General features: G+C 44.8%; 1 protein-coding gene across 2 annotated transcripts in view; it reads right to left on the minus strand.

The window, feature by feature from the left end:
- The window catches only part of ANO2 (anoctamin 2), a 391,299-nt gene that overhangs the window by 283,944 nt on the left and 86,130 nt on the right, over window positions 1-21,225 (minus strand). For both annotated transcript variants that reach the window (XM_032254535.1, XM_032254534.1), the window contains exon 4: window positions 8,566-8,664. In XM_032254535.1, the coding sequence (XP_032110426.1) occupies window positions 8,566-8,664 (99 nt within the window). The remainder of the gene's footprint in view (window positions 1-8,565; window positions 8,665-21,225) is intronic.

The following is a 21,225-nucleotide window of genomic DNA, read 5'->3' on the forward strand; positions in this document are numbered from 1 at the left end:
AAAAAAAAAAAAAAAAAAATTTATCTGTTTATCAACTTATACCTACGGCTATATGTCATTCGATCTCCAGATAATTTGTTTTGACTGGCATAATTCAAAGTGGTTTTATGAACCTTGTTCCTCAAAGTCAAATGTAAGAATCATGAAATGTGGACAAGTTTTAAAACATGCTAATATCTTTCTCTGCAGACACCTCTTACCAAGGCAGAAGTTGTTACTTAAGCCAATTACTGTCTTTGAAAATAGAAGTAGAAATAGGAAAATAATTCTTGAATGGAGTAAGCTCTTCTTGACATTAGCCACACTGGGTTTCCTTCTACCGTTCATAACAAGGCGAGCCTCTACTACACACTTCTATTTCATCAAAACAGGAATGGAACATGAAAACGTAGTCATCAACATGCCAAGGTCATGTAGGAAGATACATGCACAAAGACTCCTCCATACAACTCCCAAACTCAAAGGCAGTAAATAAACAAGAAAAACACCCCATGTTCTCACTCATAGGTGGGTGTTAAACAATGAGAACACATGTACACAGGGAGGGGAGCACTACACACTGGGGTCTGTTGGGGGGAAATGGAGGAGGGACAGTGGGGGGTGGGGAGTTGGGGAGAGACAGCATGGGGAGAAATGCCAGATATAGGTGAAGGGGAGGAAGGCAGCAAATCACACTGCCATGTGTGTACCTATGCAGCAATCCTGCATGTTCTTCACATGTACCCCAAAACCTACAATGCAATAAAAAAAAAAGAGTAAAAAAAAAAAAGAATCTACAGAGTGCATTCTTGGAATACAAAGAAAGCCAACAAGCCTACCAGAGACCTAGGTTTTGAATTGCCTGCTTACTGCTTCCTGCCCAGGAGACGAGTGTATTAGTTTCATACTGCTGCCATAACAAATTATCACAACATAAATTTATTCTGTAACAGTTGAGAAGGTCGTGGGTCTGAAATCAAGGTATCAGTGGGGCTGCACTCCCTCTGAAGCCTATAAGGGAAAATTACTTCTTGCCTCTTCCATCTGCTGATGGTCTCAGGTTTCTTTACTTTGAACCTGCATAACTCCAATCTCTGCCTTCTTCACATAGTCTCAGATTTCATTCTGCCTTTCTCTTATAAGGATACCTGTCATTGGATTTAAGGTCTATTCTAAATCCAGGATGATCTCATCCTGAGATCTTTAATTAATTATATCTTCAAAGATCTATTTTCCAAATAAGATTATATTCACAGGTTCCAGGGATAGTACCTGGACATATCTTTTTGAATGCCACTATTCATTCCATTACAAATTGATTTTGAAAGTACAAGCCTTGTGATGGTTCATTTTATGTGTCAATTTGACTGGGCCATTGGGTGCCCAGATATTTGGCCAAACATTCTGAGTGTATCTATGAGGGTGTTTTGGGATGAGATGAGCATTTGAGTCAGTAGACTGTGTAGAGCAGACTACCCTCCCTAACGTGTGGGCCTCATCCAATCACTTGAAGGCCTGAATAGAACAAAAAGGCTGACCCTCCCACAGGTAAGGGGAAACTCTTCCTGCCTGACTGCATGAGCTGGGACATCAGTCTTTTCCTGCCTTCAAACTTGAACTGTCTTGAGGCTGCTGGAGCTTATTCATTGGCTCTCCTAGCTCTCCAGTCTTTGGACATAGACTGGAACTATACCATCAGCTCTCCTGGGTCTCCATCTCACGGACTGCAGATCTTGGGACTTCCCAGCTCCCATAATTGTATGAACTAATTCCTCATAACATCTCTCTCTCTCTCTCTCTCTCTTTTTCTGTGTGTGTGTGTGTGTGTGTGTGTGTGTGTGTGTGTGTGTGTGTGTGTATCCTGTTGGTTCTGTTTCTGTGGAGAACCCTAACTAATACAATAATACAAGCCTTAAATCTGAATAACTGAGAAACAAGGGGTGCTACAGTCCTGGCTGAGCAGAGTCCCTGAGGCCGGGCAGGCACCGTGAGCCAGGAAGAGGTTCTCCTCTGCAGCTTTTGCAAAAGCCAGGGCTACCAAATCAGAATCTCCAGAGACACAATAACAAGGACATGAGACCAATTTCCAATCATTTCCAAAGCTAAATGGAATTACCTTTTCCTCCTAAGGGGTGACTCAAGCTAACTAAAGTGCCAAGTTTCTTTGTTTTTTAACTGGAATTCTATCAGCTCAGTGTGGAAACACCAATTTTTTTCACCCTGAGAAATAAGGCTTAATCGCAATTATATATGTTATCTGTTCAAGAAAAGATAAATTCATCTTTAATAAATGCAGCTTAGTAGACATCAACATTTCAAAACATGGTTCGATGGAAAAGAAAAGCGTCAGTGGCATTTCTGCTTGAATCTTTATCTTTGAACCCAGTTAGATCCTCAGAAATTTGCAGACATTACTCTGCACTCAACCCTCCCTCAACCACAGTTTAACATTATTACATCCTCAGTTGTAACCAGACTCAGTGTAAGCAGTGGCCACAGGAAGAACATTCCAGGAGTTTGTGCGAACTTATTACTGAAATCATAGTCCCTTCTATTGTTCCCATCCTTTACAACGGAAAAATTTGCCTCCTTTGGCAAAATAGACGCCGATTCCTATCGACCGTGTGAGCTACAGTCCTTTCTGCCTTGGCTACCAGGAAGTCCAGCATGCAACTCTGTCTCATTTGCACCCATCACCCTTATTTTTAGTTTCCACTATCATTATTTCCTTTGCACTTTCCTACTTCCCCGACCCACCCCCCGACCCAGTTACATGATTCCTTTTATCTGTCCTTTTAAAAAAATGATCCATTGTATTCCTTCTTTTGGTTGTAATCCATCGCAAGTCCATTTTAGGAAACAGACTAAGATAGGAATCAAGTAACCCCAGGTTAATGGGGGCAGACCCAACAGTAGAACTCCAGGTGAACCGCTTGTCATGTCTGCTGCCTCTCCCTTAAAATGGGTGCCTTCAGGCTCTGCCTCCTGCACCACAGGACCTCAGCAGTCTCCTCACTGACGTTCCCAGCAACTGCACCGCAGACCTTGCACATGGAGCCATCGTGTTTACAGAGGCCCCAAGGACCTGTGCTCTAGGAAACGGAAATCCCCAGCACATAGTCCAAAGGCCATCTGTTCCTGCATCTCCACAGATTTCTGGCTGCTCTGGCAGAGTTGAGGGACTGGGCCTGCTTCCCCTAACTCTGCAGAGAAGGGAGAAGAAAGTTAAAGAGCAGAAACAGCCCCACTCTTGTACCAACTATGCTACCTGCACAGCTTGCTATGAAAAACAATATCGACAGCAGTAATAATGGCCGTTCTCATGTGTCGTGCGTGCGTCTCTGCCAGGCATTCAGAGGACATCATCACCGCTGCCCTCCACAGCGTGTCTTACTCCTGTTTTGGACATGCATAGAGCTCTAAGCCTGCATTCCTAAAAAGGCATGACCTGCTGGAAGTTAACGGCATCTACTTGCACGCAAAGGACACAAAAGCTACAGTTCTGGCATGCACCGAGGGACAGCAGCTGAGAGCCCTGCAATGTCAGTCTCTCTATTAATAATTGCTACAAAAGTTCTGACAGATCGGACAAAAGTGATTTTTGCCCATCCCAGTCATGTCACCTATGGCAAATTTAGTGGACTCTGGCTGGATTAATATGATTTCCTTGACAAGAAAGTCATCCCTAAGAGCTTGCCCCGACCTTGTCTCTGCTAGCGGCTTGAAGAATAAGAGAATGTAAGGGATGAGAAATGGAATGTTCGTTCATACATACAAGAAAGCAAATGAGAAATCAACAGAGATGTTGACCATATCTCTGGAAGAGCCATCTTGGTATTGAGCAGACGTGAGAAAGCACCTGCTCCCATACCCCCATTTCAAACCTTCTCAGGCTGCTCGGGGCCAAAGGCCAGGCCTTCCCACACCCTCCTGTGCATGGATCCTGAGTGTCCCTCACAAAATGCTGGCTCTTCTGTTGTTGTTTTTGGAAAACAAATGCTTCCTTCCAAGTTTTCCCCTCCCAGTTAATATCTGTGCTCAGGGCTTGGAGTCCCTGGACACATTACAATGGATTTGTCCAGGTTTGAGATCTTGATTTCATGATTTCCTCCCCATCTTCCCAGTCTCCCTGGACCCCACTGAGTTATGCTCCAAGCCTCCACTGCCTGGAGGACGCTTAACTGATCCCACGTCATGCCTCATTCTTCCTCCACGCTCCCCCACCGCCAGGATGTGGCTCTCAGCAAATGTGGTTTTTTTTTCTCATTTTGGTCACTTCCCAAACGCATTTTTAAAAGAGAGCATGCCACCAGCCCCAACACAGTCCTCCACAGTCCGTGAGTCTTGTCCTCCACTTTCCACACTCCTCCAACAACTCAGGAACCGGGTTTAACCCAGACTCCCAACCCTGGGATCAGAGCCTCAGATTAATTTTTACAAACATAGCATCCTGCCCAGCATACCAAGTTTTATCCCGCCTCACCTGTGTATGGTACTCTCTGTGAGCTCCACTACAAGCCATTGTATTCTATGATACAAAGAAGATCTGGGGCCAGGTGCAGTGGCTCATGCCTGTAATCACAGCACTTTGGGAGGCCAAGGTGGGAGGATCACTTAAGGTCAGGAGTTCAAGACCATCCTGGCGAACATGATGAAACCTTGTCTCTACGAAAAATACAAAAAATAGCCAGGCATGTTGGTGCGCACCAGTAGTCCCAGCTACTTGGGAGGCTGAGGCAGCAGAATCGCTTCAGCCCAGGAGGCAGAGGTCGCAGTGAGCTGAGATTACATCACTGCACTGCAGCCTGGGTGACAGAGGGAGACTCTGTCTCCAAAAAAAAGAAAGGAAGGAAGGAAGGAAAAGAAAAAGAAGATCTGGGGCCATGTGGCAAAAGGAAGCCAAAACAGTCCACCTGTGTTGAGTCTTGGATCAAGAAACTTTGGGAAAAAAAGTTCTTTCTGTTTTATCTGTAGCCTTGGAGGGGCAACCACATGGCTTTGCCTCTCCCCACTCCCCAACCCACCACGCTGACCAACAGAATTAGTGCTGAACTAATGAGTTACTACTTGTCCCATCAATGCATTGATGTCTGGGCACCTGCACGCCTCCTGTCGGCACCCTGAGGGCATGGGTTGTTTCTGTTTCCTCAGTGCCTTTCCAGGGACTTTCTTACACAGGGAGCACTATCAGTGCTGCCTGCCTCTTTGGTCAGAAAGGAAGTGGACTGGGGGACTAAGAATTGAGAATACACATTAAAATACTTCAGAAAGCAGACACAACAAACTCCTGCATTTACACAGCACTGGTTAAGAATCAGATCCTTATAATAACCATCTAAGAAAAATAAGACAGGTATGAACGTGCCCATATCATAGATGAAGCAACTGAACCTCTGAGAGATCTCTGATATCATCTGTGATCTCTGATATCATCTGATATCATGTGTGATTTAGGGATATCATTTCTGTGATAATTGTGGAACACGGGCTAGAAAGTCTCTTCTTCCAAGGACTCAACGTACACCATGTCTACCAAAATGGGAAAGGGGAGAGAAAACCAGAGAAGGCTGCTAATAGTATATTCTCACCCTGGCCAACTCATCTACAAATTCAAGTGCAGGTACTCCCTAAACTGCAGATGTAAGTTCCAAACAGCTAATATACAGGGGCACTGAAACGCTGAAGGCCAATGTTATTTATGCAAAACTATGCTCTAAAAGGCATAAGCCTATGAAAGCACAAAGGAGAGACCAGAGGGGCCAAAGGCAAGCACTACTGGAGGAGCCAAGTCCGGAACTGAGGAGGCGAAGGGGGCAGAAAGACAAGAGACATGGAAGTGTCTGGCCAGGCGCAGTGGCTCACGCCTGTAATCCCAACGCTTTGGGAGGCCAAGGTGGGCGGATCACAAGGTCAGAAATTCGAGAGCAGCCTGGCCAACAGGGAGAAACCCCGTCTCTACTAAAAATACAAAAATTAGCCAGGTATGGTGATGCACACCTGTAATCCCAGCTGCTGGGGAGGCTGAGGCAGGAGAATTGTTTGAGCCTGGGACGCAGAGATTGCAGTGAGCCAAGATGGCAGCAGTGCACTCTAGCCTGGGTGACAGAGCGAGACCCCATCTCAAAAAAAAAAAAAAAAGATGTGGAGGTGTCATAGGGTGTACAAAGAACATAGAGGGAGGCTGGGAGGAGGCATCAGAAGAGGAAGGTGGAAGGAAGAGAGAAGAAAAGGAAGAGCAAGAGAGTGGGAAGATGGGAAGGAATGCAAAGGAGGCAAATAAGCAAGGGGTGGTTGAAAAAGGACACGCTTTTGCTATGTCTCTAGGTTCTCTCCTGAAAGGATCACCCTGGGGAACAGAAATAACAACATGGGCATTAGAGCTTTGCTCACCTCCTTTCCAAGGATCAGCAGCAGAGATTAAAACATAGGAAACGTGACACAGATAGAATGAGATTAAGAGAACATTACACATTCAGATAAACCAGAGAAAGGAGAATAATATATTGGAGTTAGACGGAAGATAGAAAAAAGCGGCATGATAGGGTTGGCCAAAACAGGACCCCACCAGCAGGAAGCAGAAGCTTCCACCCAAAGCTGAAACTAGTATCATGTTGCCAGGAAATCCAGAGAACATTAGTTAAGGAGGAGCAGAGATCCAAAACAAAGATGGCACCCACATTTGAGGGCAGCAGCATTAGGAGAGAGAGGACTGAAACTAGGAGACAAGAAGCACAGCAGTGCAATTGAAGGGGAAAGACACAGTGTGGTCCTTGTGAAACTAAGACACTTCAGGTATGTGCCCCCCCCAAAAAAAATCACCTTTTCTTGGGAAAACGTTTGCAGCTAATATTCATGTTTGTGTTTGTTCGTTGTTTAAACAGCATTTGTCCACCTGCCGTGGAGTTATTATCCATTGTAATAAATCTCTAAGAACAGAACCCATAGACTTTATTGTTCTGAAGTAGGGGACTCATGATGGTATCAGACACATGCTGGTATTTGATGAGTGGTTTTTGATGGAGGTAGCAGATCTGTTGGTGGTGAAGATGGTGTTAGCCAACAATGTAAATCAGATGGCACTGACAGTTGGGCGTGGTGACGAGGGGGCAGGTGATCATAGTGGTGGTACAGAAGGCAACAAATACGGAATTCTGTTCATGGTGGGGAGCATGAAAATTATGATGATGATAGTTACAATGAGCAAGATGATCTTTGTTGTGGGAAGTCACCACTTATACAACTACGCTATGGAGGGATGTGGGGAGGGTGTGGTGTGTGTATGAGAAAGGGAGAGAGAGAAGAGGAGGAGGAGGGAGAGAGAGAGAGAGAGAGAGAGACCACCCCCAGTTCACCCATGGTTAAACTAGAGTGCCATCTGCCATAGGACCCTCCCTAAGACACATCACAGATGGTCAAAATCAGTAGCCACTCCTTTCCCCTAAAATACCTAAAGAATGGAGTATCTGTGAGCACACACCTCTTTTGCTAGATTTTGTTACACAAGGAGACATGTCACCTGGAAATTCCCTGAGTAGATTTTTTTTTTTTTTTTGGTAGACATGGGGTTTTGCTCTGTTGCCCAGGCTGGTCTCAAACTTCTGACCTCAGATTCTCCACTTCTCCCATATCTAACCAGAGGCCAGGCACAGTGGCTCACACCTGTTACTCTAAAGTGCTGGAATTTTTGATGGAGGTAGCAGACCTGTTGGCAGTGAAGATGGTGTTAACCAACAATGTAAATCAGAATGGTGTTGCTGACTATAACAAGGGCACTGAGAGTGGACATGGTGACGAGGGGGCAGGTGCTGGAATTCCAAAGTGCTGGAATTACAGGTGTGAGCCACTGTGCCTGGCCTCTGGATAGATTTTGCTTATTTATAGACTATCCTGGATTAATTAAAAAAAAAAAACAAAAAACTACCTCAAACGTCATCACCGCCTCAAACTGTGTGGCTGTCAACCCAGATGTGCATCAGAACCTCCTGGGGAATTTTTTGCCTAACACTGATAAGAACCTCATTCTGTACCAACCAAGTAGATCAAATTCCCAGAGATGGGACACTGGCATGAAAATTCTGACAACACCTACCAGGTGATCTTAATCAATTCACCTAATTAAGAACCTTCTGATTTACAGAAGAGACAGGTGAAACCCACCAGCACACAGTATGTAGTGGCAGAATCCTAACCAGAATAGGTATCCCCACAGCAAATTTGGTGCTGTTTCCCCTGCATGCTACAATGCAGTCAGCGTGGCTTGCAGCCTGCTCTCTCCTGACTCTGCTCACTAAAGCGCCTGGCTGTACTAGGACCCTGAGAAGACAGAGAAAGGAGATGAAACAGAAAAAGGAAGAACACGGACAGGGACAATGTATTGCTTCTCATGGAGCAAACCCAGGCAGTGATCTGAGGTGGGAGGATCTTTCCACCCCGACTCTTCCCTGTTCCCCCCACATCACGGGCCCCTGGGGAGGCAAGTGTGATTTCAATTCCACAAAACCCACATCCCACCTGGCCCTATTCCCAAACTATTTGCATCCATCCGGCCCTCAGGAGGGCCAGAACCCAGGAGAAACATGCTCATACTTTCTTGGTAGGAACTTTGATCTTCAAGAATTCTGCCTCTCTGGCCAGCACCTGCCACGGGGCGTGTATCCGGACAAAGATCGATCCCTGGCTTTTATTCTGCAAGGGACAAAGAAAGAACAAACGGAAACACTTGTAAGGACATAGCTTAAATTCCTGGTTCTCCAACTCTTTCACACAAGAAGCCCGACCCATTGTTTCTTCAGTTTCTGGTTTTTGTTCTCTTTAAAATTCACCAGGGACCAGTCCCTTCCTACCCGTACTCAGTTCACCAGTCTATTTCAAAGATGCTGTCACCAAAAACAGTAGGATGGTGTTCCCAAAGTGTGGCCCCTGGAAGTTTGGTAGCTTCAGAGGAATGAAAAACAAGTTAAAACAATTTTGGTCACAGATTTGAAATGTAAGCAATTATGATTTTCACAGAAATCTCATTACGCTCTTAATAACAAGTGGTTGGTTTTCCTCTGCCCGCATTCAGTGAATAACCTGCAACTTGTCTCTATTCACACATTTTTGTCGTTTATTGTTCAAGTTTGTATTGTTATTCTACTATCCTGCTGTTGTTATAGCCCCAAACCACAAAAAGTGATCCACAGAAGCCTAGAAATAATACTATAAGTCATAATGGCAATGGTACAATGCAAAATAATATCATAAACATAACTCATAAACAGGGCTCCTCTATAAACACAGAACACGAACCTATGTCCCAGGATAAGTGATTGTGTTGTGTGTTGATTTCTCTCAAAAATGAAAACTAAGGAAAGCAAATGCAGTGATGAGTATTTGAAAGTCAGGTTTGATTGACCCAGCAATTCATCTGGCCCTTGTCACCATGTCTGTTACAAATAGGTGTCAGCTTAGGAGAGAAAGGCAGCCTTAGCTTCAAATAAACACTCACTTTTTTTTTTTTTTTTTTTTTTTTTTTTTCAGAAAATTAAGCACAAACAGGGGAAAATACTTTCTGATATGAATTTGATTCATTTTGTCACTGAAGAACTAAAGAGGACCGAAACCAAGTAGGAAAAACTGTGATAGCACAATCCTTCATTAAGTACATCCTCTGACCTTGGTTTGGTATTGAAGATTACACAGAAAGTCTTCGACTCACAGGCTCTGTCTGCGTTTTCAGTGTGCCTGGCAGAGAGATGGATGGCAAATAGAAGGCTACTTCCCCTCACTGAAGGTCATTGTCTACGGAGGTGCTCACATGTGTTTTTGAAATGATGAACAAAATAAAACAATACTTTATAGCACTCATTAATGCAAGTGAAAACTATTTCTATTATTTTTCAATGGCAGCTCCAAAATATGTGCAGTAATTCAAACGTTCAGAACCAAACCTCACTTTGAGGAAGAAAGCTCGTGACTTACAAGGCAGGAAAAGGAAGAGTAAACCAAGATTTCACAAGGAGGTTGGACGATGGTGTGAAAGTCTTGGATAGTCTAGAGTTTGAAAATACCTGAAAATAACAATCACCACAATGCATATTTACTGAATGTGTTTTATGCTCCAGCTGTGAGTTAGGTGGTCACGTGCATCAGCTCACACAATATTCGCAACTATGCTGTAAGGCCAGTACTACCACACCTCTCTTCCACAGCTGAGGAAACCAAGGCAGGGAAAATGGCAGTGACTTGCCCAAACTTATACAGATAGTGCAATAAAAATAGTTTTCAGACATGACAGTCACCCAGCATAATTAGGAAACACAGCCAGGGACTGTAACGCAACACAAAGACATGTTTTTAGGCTACAATCAACTCAAAGAGTTGATAAGGAACCTGTGTGGCAGCCCTAAGACGAAACCTTCCCAATCCCAAGTGTGGCAACGTTCTGACAGAATACTGGAAGTGGCCTTCAGCAAGACATCGCCCCAATTTTCATGTCCATCTTTGGTTATGCAGAGCTACCAGGCAGAATCATCAATCATTTGCTGCTACTTCTAACTGTCATTTAAGCTTTTCCAATGTAGTGAAAATAAAGGGTAAGGAAAGAAGCCATCTGTGACGCTGACCTGGAAGCCCTCCATCACAGCCCCAGAAATTATGTTTTTGGTGAAAGAAGGCAAACAGTATCATCCCTCTCGCGAAGATGAGATCATGACTATTATGAATGTTAACATATTACCCTTTGTCTTTATTTTCAAACTGCGATGAATGCTATTTTAACTTTCTTTAGAGCTGGTGGCTCAAGTGGGTAACAAATGTCCACTAACTGGGTACAGATGTTCAAAGTTTGAGGAAGGGTTGGGAGGGCCAAGGGTCAAATTCTAAGACTTTGGTGGCAGACTGCTAGTTGTCCCCTGACAGCCGTTCTCATGTCCTTCTTGTTTTTTGTTTGTTTGTTTGTTTGTTTTTTGAGATGGAGCCTCACTCTGTCACCCAGGCTAGAGTGCCGTGGCGCAATCTCGGCTCACTGCAAACTTCGCCTTCCAAGTTCTAGCAATTCTCCTGTCTCAGCCTCCCACTCGGTGCGATTACAAGCGTGTGCCACCACACCTGGCAAATTCTGTATCCCTAGCAAAGATGAGGTTTCATCCTGTTGATCAGGCTGGTCTTGAACTTCTGACCTCCTGATCAGCCCTCCTCAGCCTCCCAAAGTGCTGGGATTACAAGCGTAAGCCACCGTACCCATCACGTCCTTCATTTTTAACAAGGTGCATGGCCATCCAGCATTAAGACCACATCTCCCTTGCAATGAGGTGTTTCCATAACAATATTTCTGGCCAATGTCTCAGAGGTGGAAGTATCTGATAACCTTCTTCAAAAACAGCAAATAGGTGCTTTTTGCCCCTTCATTGTCTTCCGTTCCCTTAACCTGCTGCCTTGAAGGTGGACTCACACATTTTAGACCTTGAGGTTAAAGTCCGGGCCAGACAATAAACACATAAAAAAAAAGCTCATCATCACTGGTCATTAGAGAAATGCAAATCAAAACCACATTGAGATACCATCTCATGCCCATTAGAATGGCGATCATTAAAACATCTGGAGACGACAGATGCTGGACAGAATGTGGAGAAAAAGGAACACTTTTACACTGTTGGTGGGAGTGAAAATTAGTTCAACCATTGTGGAAGACAGTGTGGCGATTCCTCAAGGATCTAGAAATAGAAATTCCATTTGACCCAGCAATCCCATTACTGGGTATATATCCAAAGGATTATAAATCGTTCTATCATCAAGACACATGCACACGTATGTTCAATGCAGTGCTGTTTACAATAGCAAAGACCTGGAACCAACCCAAATGCCCATTGATGATAGACTGGACAGGGAAAATGTGGCACAGATACACCATGGAATACTATGCAGCCATAAAAAAAAACAATGAGTTCCTGTCGTTTGTAGAGATATGGATGAACCTAGAAACCATCATTCTCAGCAAACTGACACAAGAACAGAAAACCAAACACTGCATGTTTTCACTCATAGGCAGGTGATGAACGCTGAGAACACCTGGGCACAGGGAAGGGAACACCACTCACAGGGCTCGGTGGGGGAGGTGGGGGGTGGGGACAGTGGTGGGGGCAGGGAGGATGGGGAGGGATAACACAGGGAGAAATGCCTGATGTAGGTGACGAGGGGAGAGGGGGGGATGGAGACAGCAAACCGCCATGGCATGTATGTACCTATGCAACAATCCTGCAGGATGCAGGATGTGCACATGTACCCCAGAGCCCACATACAATTAAAAATAAAATAAAATACAAGATCTGAAGCTAATAGCAAAAAACAAAAAACAAAACAAACAAACAAAACAAAAAAAAAGTCTGGGCCAGAAACAACAAAGTGTCAAGAGAGAAGCTGGGTCTGGCTCTAGGGAACTCCATAGCAGCCCTGGGCTGCCTTGTGGATTTTTTTTTTTTTTTTTTTGAGACAGAGTCTCACTCTGTCGCCCAAGCGGGAGTGCAGTGGTGCGATCTCAGCTCACTGCAAACTCCACCTCCCAGATTCAAGAGGTTCTCCTGCCTCAGCCTCCTGAGTAGCTGGGACTACAGGTGTGTGCCACCATGCCCAGCTAATTTTTTGTGTTGTTAGTAGAGACAGGGGTTTCCATGTTAGCCAGAATTGTCTCAATCTCCTGACATTGCGATCCACCCACCTTGGCCTTCCAAAGTGCTGGGATTACAGGCATGAGCCACCACCCCTTCCCTTGTGGATTTTTATGTGAAAGATAGAACTCTACCTTGTTTAGCCATTGTGATTTTAGAGGCTCTATCAATTGCAGCCTAATCTTACACTAACCAATGCAAAATCATTTCCCAGTATGGGATTGTTAACTTCCTCCAGCAAAGCATACTTCTTCACTCTCCTCAAAAGGAACTTGTTTCAAATGAAAACAAAAGCAGGAATGCAGTTGTGTGCATCGAGTCATGTTCCTTTCATGCTATGCAATATTGTTACCTTCTCATAAAAAGGAAAACATACCCTCCAATTTGAAATATTAGCTGGTGTGCCTGGCTATGTCTCCAAAGAAAAAAACAAATCCTTAAAAGCTCCAGAGCACAGCCATCACCGAATGCATCACCCAGGAATCTGAACTTGAAGGTTAACCTGTATCGACTTTTAAAAAATTTTCCTCATCCCCTAAGCCAGTCTGACATCCCTTCTGCCGTGTGTGTGGATGTGGGCTCTTTCAAGCATAGTGGAGGAGTGGAAGAGCTTGGATGGAGCTTCCAAGTCAGAAGAATAAGATCTGGATCCCTAGTTATTGTGAATAGACCTGTAATAAAATAGGGGTGCAGGTATCCCCTTGACATACTGATTTCTTTTCCTTTGGATGCATACCCAGGAATGGGATTGCTAAGTCATATGCTAGTTCTATTTTTCATTTTTGAGGCACCTCCATTCTGCTTTCCATAATGGCTATACTAATTTACATTCCCACCAGCAATATATGAGAGTTTCCTTTTCACTGCATCCTTGCCAGCATTAATTTTTTTCTCTATTTTGTAAGAGCCATTCTAACTAACTAGGGTGAGATGATATCTCATTGTGATTTTGATTTGCAATCCTCCATGATCAGTGATGTTAAGCATTTTTTCATATACCTGTTGTTCATTTCTGTCTTCTTTTGTGAAGTGTCTATTTAGATCCTTTGCCTAGTTTTTAATTAGATTATTTGTTTTTTGCTTTCGATGAATCAACCTAAATGTCCATCAAGAAAGGAATGCATAAAGGAAATGTGAGAGATAGATAGATAGATGATAGATAGATAGACAGATAGATAGACAGACAGATAGATAGATAGATAGATAGATAGATAGATAGATAGATACCACCCACTGGAATCATATTCAGCCATAAAAAGAGTGATAACCTGTCATTCACAGCGATATGGATGAGCCTGAAGGACATCATGTTAAGTGAAATAGGCCAGACACAGAAAGACAAATGCCACATGTTCTCGCTCATATGTGGAAACTAAAAAATATTTGAGCTTATGGAAGTAAAGCATAGAATTGTGGGTATTACAGGCTGTGGGAAATGCGGGGAGGGGAGGATGGGGAGAGGTTGATTAATGGATCCAAAGCTAAGCTAGATGAGAGGAATACCTTCTAGTGTTCTGCAGCACTGTAGGGTAAATAGGATTCATATAATTTATTGCATGTTCCCAAAAATTTAGAAGAGAGGATGGGGAATGCTTGCAACACAAAGAAATTATATGTTAGGGGTGAAAGATATGCTAACTGCCCTGATTTAATCATTACATGTTGCATACATGTACCAAAATATCACTCTGTACCCCCTAAGTATGTAGTTACACCAACTAAAAATATAAGGGAAAAACATATTTGTGACAGCATGATTTCTAATAGCAAACTACTGGAAACCACCAAAATAAATTATGGAACAAGACCAGAAAGGGGAAAAAATTATGTAGGTGTATAGCTTGACTCATAGTTTAGAGAATCAAACACAATCAGTATTTCCCACTAATTCCAGAATCTTCACAACCTGAAAATAAATGGAGACCTAGGCCTCAATGATTTTAAAAAAATGATTTGCCTCTGGAATTTTGCAGCTGTGGGAGCTTCGGCAAGTCACTTAACCAAATGGGCCTCACCTTCTTTGCCTGAATAAGGATGGTGAAAAATGTTACAGGGCTGTTTTGAGAATTGCAGATGAAGTAGGCGAAGTACCTGCTAGTGTGCCTGGAATGGGGAATGTTCAATAAACGTCAGGCATTGCTATGACAATTGGCTCTACCCAGGTAAAGTGACTGCTTCTTGACCGCAGGACAGTATCTGAAACTTGTTTTGCCTTCTTCAAGCACCTAGCACGAGGCTGCACACACAGCAGATCCTCACTGGGGAAAACAAGTTCCCGTTAGATTAAAATTACGAATGAGTAATCCTGGTTCCTTTATTGCCTTGCATTTTTTAAATTAGGTACAAGATTTTCAAAATGTCCCACATATCCTAAAAGAAATCGCAGATTCAAAACATAGTGCATCTCCAGAATTTGAGGGCAAGATTAGAAAACATAATCTTCTGAAATGGACAGGAAATTTAATACAATATTAAGAGATTAGCCATCAGAGGCTGTAATCCATCCCTAAAGAAAATGTTAGAAATAAGTAATCAGTATGACTGGAGGGGCTCCCAAATCTCAACAGGCAACTAAAACTCCAGTTCATATAAAATGAGCTGTAACATATAATTTGGTCCTTGTCATCACAGAAGGGAGAAACAGGGCATAGATATTTCTGTAGGAAGGCCCAGGCCCATCAGTCTAGGGTAGGTAATTTTTCCAGGGGCAAGAAATGTGAAATATATAATAGGGCAGGAAATGTCTCTAGCTCAGTTGAAATGTCTCAAAAAAAAAAAAACTATGCAATCCTTTCACTGTGACTCCATTTTCATGAAGCCCTACAAACCCTGTGCTTCTCTAGTTCTTGGTATCAGGGAGCGTTACCCAAGAAATGGGTGTGAGGACTATGGCCAAGGGAAATGAATATTCCTCAATCAGAGCCTGACTTCTGACTTTGCCAGTCTCTCTCTCTCTCTTTTTTTTTTTTTATTCACAATGGGGTCTCGCTTTGTCTCCCAGGCTGGAGTGCAATGGCATGATCTTGGCTCACTGTAACGGCCTCCCAGGCTCAAGCGATCCTCTCACCTCAGCCTCCCAAGTAGTTCAAACTACAGGTGTGCGCCGCCCTACCCAGCTAATTTTTAAATAATTTTTTAGAGATGGGGTTTTGCCATTTTCCCCAGGCTGGTCTCAAACTCTTGGACTCAAGCGATTCACCTGCCTCAGCCTCCCAAAGTGCTAGAATTACAGGCATGAGTCACGATACCTGACCTGCCCATTTCTTTTAACTCATGATGTCCACTGGTTTCCCAGACCTCTCCTCCACTAAGTAAACAGGTAGATAACTGAGTTCACGAAAAGGCTAAAACAGGCCCCATCTTGAGCCTGTGCCCTGCCCAGTCTGCTGACATCTCGCTCCCTCCCTGCCTCCCTTCTTCTCCAAAGTTGGCTCGACAGCAAGCCTGATGATTTGCTCATGGTCTAAGGCACCAGCCCCTCCTTCCCTCCTCCCCAGGCTCCAGCACCCATCCCTTCTCACTGTCATCTGACTGTCCCACCAGCTTCCCCCCCGGAGCCTCTTCACACTCTATCCCTGCAAAGCTCCTCATCATCTCCTATGCCACTCAACTCCTATTTGAGTCTCAGCTTAAACAGCATTCCTTCCTCAGGGAGGCTCTTCCTGAGCTGTGGATTATGCTTGCTCCCTTCCTCTTGCTTGTACAATTCTTTGCCTTTCTCCTTCATAGCACGGACCCACTATCACAATCATTGTGTCATTAGGCATCTCCTACCCTTCTTCTCTGCTAGACCTGCAGCTCCATGAGGACAAAGAACGAGTCTGCCTTGTTGATTGCTTTATCCTCAGCAGCCACCACAGTCCCTGACGTATAGTAAGTGCTCAGTAAATATTTCTGGCAACTTTAGTACACATATACTGCATTCTTAGTGGATTCCATTTGGATCCTATGACCAATTTCTAAAAATTGGCTACCATGGCCCACAAAGTAATTGGTGACCTTTGGCCAACAGAATTTAAATCTAATTCAGTTTTGAGAAAACAATTCAGTTACCCCTAAGTGTCACTTCTGAATGTTTCTCTCATGTTAACAGCTAAAGTTATCAAGTTTCCACCTGGCCAGGAGGTATTTAAAGATTGTGGAGGGCCTCTCCATCCTCCTGGTAGCCCTAGGTGCTCACTGCATTTGCAGACCACCGTTCCTTTTCCTAGAGGCCAAAGGAATTGACATAGCCTTACTCGTGCTCACAAAACACAACCTGAACTGGGTATACTTTAAAACTTTTCTGCCTCAAAGGCTTCTGGGGGTGTTGTGGCATTAAGGAGAAGTATCGGAATACCCTGGAAAATAAACAAGACTTTAAATATCAATCTTTGGTGCCTTCACTCAGCAAGCACTAGACTGGCATGGTACCAGTCAGCATCCCATGCTGACAGTTCAAGGCAGGGCCAGCCTAGGGGCACAGAGGAATTTCAGAATGGTAAACTGATTTGGCCACAGGACTCTGGAGTTAGAAATACCTCCAAGCACACCTAACACATCTTTCTCCAGTAACAAAGGAAGACCTGCATCCCAAGAGGCTGAACTGCATGAGCATAGACATACAGCTAATTACAAGCAGACCCAGGCCTCCTGGCACCAACATTCATCCCACACTGCCATCCCTGAGGGCTGCTAAGCATCCACGGCAATCCTGCAGCCCCTCCCTCCACAAGAAATTAGGGAGGGAGGGGAAGGAGGAGTGGGCTAGGGAGTGAGGGAAAGAAGGGGTTCACACCCCCAGCCACCTCTCTCCAGCACTCCAGACCCCTAGCAGAGACTGGAGGCCGCTCTCCTGGTAAAGTTATCCTCATTGTTTATGTCTTACTGTTGTTATCCAAAGCTTGCATGTGGCTTCACAAGACCACGTCCTCTCTCTAGAGAGACAAGAGTGAGTGGGAGGCAGCCCCAGCCAAACACTGGAAACTGATACTCCTCAGGCCTCCTTCCCCACAGCCCTGCCAAGCCACCTCCATGCTGACCCCAGGGGCCTCAGTGTACTCTGGTCCCAGGCCCTGCTGTGAGCCGAGAACATCAGCTGCAGCACATCAGGGCCCGGGAATGGCACTGCGAGGAAGGGTAGGCGGTTGAACATGTAGGCGATGGAGGGGCAGAGAGGAGACAGACTCCCTTGGACTCCCCTAAGGCATCATCACCGCCCCCAGCACGCCTGCTGGGAGCCCCACACTCAGATCATCATGACTGAAGCTCACACAGCTGGAGGATGGGGGTGCTGAAATACGGCCAGGGCAGCCATTATCACAGGCAAAGGAGGAGGCTGAAGTGTAGCCTTGAGGCAGAGGGCTTTTGAAATGAGAGCCGGAATTCATCTGAGACAGGCCTCCTGTCTGCTCCATTTGAGGAACACCACAGTCTACCTGTGTCATCGCGAAGACCGAAGCCTTAACTTCCCTTTGGCTCTCAGGAACTTCCAGCCTCTGATCGGGGCAGGCTCTGCCTCCTCCTGAGTGAGAAACAGCGGTTTGGGATTAAGCACAGGGAAGAGCTTCCTGACTAGGGAAGGAAAGATGGAAATTCGCTCTCCTAGAAACTCCTGGATGAGAGCAGTGGAATCTGCTCTCTAATCCTGTCCTCCATAAGTCAAGGTGAAGGTGGCCATTAATCAGCAGAGGCAGAGGACAGGACCAAATGCCCCCCAAGCTCCATCCCAGAGACCCACGAAGACCAGCAGCAGGACCCTTCCTTCTTATGGAAAAGATTTCACCTGCTTCCCAACCAACGGCCGGGGACAACCCAGCCAGGTCCTATGAACACGAACACTCAGCTACTCTTGTCATATTTCTCGGTGCCAACCTGGGCAGACACCCAGAAGGGGTGATCTCTGGACCTACTGCCACAGTCTCCACGCTGTGTAACACACATCATTGCACACCAGCCAGAGGCAGCCCAGGAACAACTCCTCAAAGCCCAGGTAAAGAGGAAGCAGTGAGGGGAGCCCAGGGAGACTGAGGAGTCAAACCCTCTGATATGGCCTGACTTTGTCCCTGCCCAAATCTCATCTTGAATTATAGCTCCCATAATTCCCATGTGTTGCGGGAGGGATGGAGTGGGAGGAAATTGAATCATGGAGGCGATTTCTCCAATGCTGTTCTCATGGTAGTGAATAAGCTCACAAGATCTGCTGGTTTTATAAGGGGAAACCATCCTTTTTTCTTGAGACGGAATTTTGCTCTTGTTGCCCAGGCTGGAGTGCAATGGCACCATCTTGGCTCACCACAACCTCTGCCTCCCAAGTTCAAGCAATTCTCCTGCCTCAGCCTTCCAAGTGGCTGGGATTGCAGGTAACCACCACCATGGCTGGCCAATTTGTGTGTTGTTTTTTTTTAGTAGAGTCAGGGAGGGGACACCCCTCACAGGCTTCTGGGGGGGTTGTAGTATTCATTTTGTTCTCAATTCTCTCTTGTCTGTCACCATGTAAACACGTGCCTTTCACCTTCCCCCATGATTGTTAGGCCTTCCCAATTACTTGGAACTGTGAGCCCATTAACCTCTTTTTCTTGATAAATTACCCAGTCTCAGGTATGTCTTTTTTAGCAGCCTGAGAACAAACTAATACACCCTGCAACATATCAAGGGCGAGAAAACCTCCTCTTCACTCAACCCTGACCTCCGCAGGCCCCCAAAGGCAGCATGGCACCTTGAAAGACCTAACCTATGGGGAGTCAGCAACAGAGTGTGACTAAGGGTTCTCTGGGCATCATCCTCACCATGTAAGATAGGTCCCGGAAAGGCCATGGGCTCTGGAGCCTAAGGACCAGGCCGTGGGCCCCAGCTCTGCCACTGACCAGCTGCACCTTTTCCAACAAGCCAACAAAGCTCTCTGGGACTGACAGGCAATGTTAAAAATAATTGTAAAAATTAATAATAATACCACTTGGAGGAAAGAAGGATAGACTTTACAAAAGGAACTGTGGAAATGTTTGGGGGAGGTAGATATGTTCATTATCTTGATTACAGATGGTGACAGTTCCACAGGGATTGTTTTGTACACATGTCAAAACTCAACAGATTGGATACTTCAAATATGTGCAGTTTATTGTACATATACCTCAATCAGACTAGAGGGAAAAGGTATACAAACATGTAAAACCATGCAACACTTCTTGTAACCTTTTTCTTCTAAAAAAAATCATCATTTTTAATTAAAATATTTTATGTTAAATAAACATTATTTACTTAACATGTGTTATATATGTGTTAGCTTTTAATTAATAATAAATATTCAAAAGTGAATAGTGATTTCATGCTATCTCAGAATCAAATGGGGTTGTACATATGAAGGTATTTTGTAAACGATGAAGTGTCTACAAAAGGATTTTTAAGGAGCAAGTGCAGGGGTAGGCATTGTGAGAGCTCTGCCTTGGTACTCAAAGCACAGGGCATGCCCATGACCCTTGGGCCACAAAACACACGTCATTGACCCCCATGGGAGTCCCACCGTGCTTCCTGGATCCCACATGAGGAAATCATAGCTGAGTCCACCAAGGCAATAGCCTCTGGCACGTAACTGAACAACACCAAGTGAGGTTGAAAATAAAAGTGAACATTTTTCTTGGGAGTTTGTGATGCTAAAAGTTAACAGGCTGAAAGCAGCCAGACACAACATTTCTACCAAAAATCAGACGATGACAATCCATAAGCCCCTAAGATGTTGGCAGAAAGAACAGGGCGTCTCCCAAAACTCAGGGAGGCCAGGAGGCTGGCGCCTGGGCTTCCGGCACACAGAACCGGCCCAAACGCAGGATCCTGGATGAACTGTGAGGAAAGACCCAAGGAAAATGCTGCCCTTTCCTATTCATCACAGTGAAACTGTTCTGGACAGCTGCCATCCTGCAAGTGGAATCAGATGCTGTGGATCCTAACTCTCAGCAACGGGTGTGCCTCTCCCTCGCCCCCACCAGGACACAGAGAGCATTTCAGTGCCTGAGGAATGGAAGGCAAGACAGCGATGGGCAAAGGGGTGCCCTGGCTGGTCACTAGTAGATACTCAGACCACAGATGATCAGTAGGTCCTGGCTGGCCTAGAACAGTCCCTGTTTATTTCTCCTGCCTCATCATCCCATCAAGTTTAGGATTCTAGCATTCTCAAAAATGTCTCAGGCTGGACAAATTAATCATAGGGTAGCCCTGTGATCCGCAATGCACACCACTACATTTAATAGCCATCAAACCTTCGAGCAGGAATGCCCAGAATCCCCTTCCTGTCTTTCATTTATTTGGCCCATATGAAATATGTCCCACTCAGCGAGAAGCATTCCCAGGCATTTAAAAGCTCATCATATAACCTCTAAAAGTATCCCTATCTCTAATGTCTCTCCTGACTTAAAATTTATATGATTCCTTGATTTTGCTACTTTTCTTCCAACCTCAAGACACTTCTCTGAACCCTTCATGTTATCAGTAATTAACTCCCCTCCCCTACAAAGAAGCACCCCTGCCTTCTCTTAGCAGTGACTCATCCCTCCCTTAAGGAATCTCTACACTATTTTCCTATGATTCAATCATCCCAACAAAGTTCAATTCAACAAGTATTCATTGGGCA

The sequence above is a fragment of the Sapajus apella genome, unplaced genomic scaffold, assembly GCF_009761245.1.
Source record: "Sapajus apella isolate SASKATOON/1434 unplaced genomic scaffold, GSC_monkey_1.0 scaffold86, whole genome shotgun sequence".
Taxonomy (NCBI): Eukaryota; Metazoa; Chordata; class Mammalia; order Primates; family Cebidae; genus Sapajus; species Sapajus apella.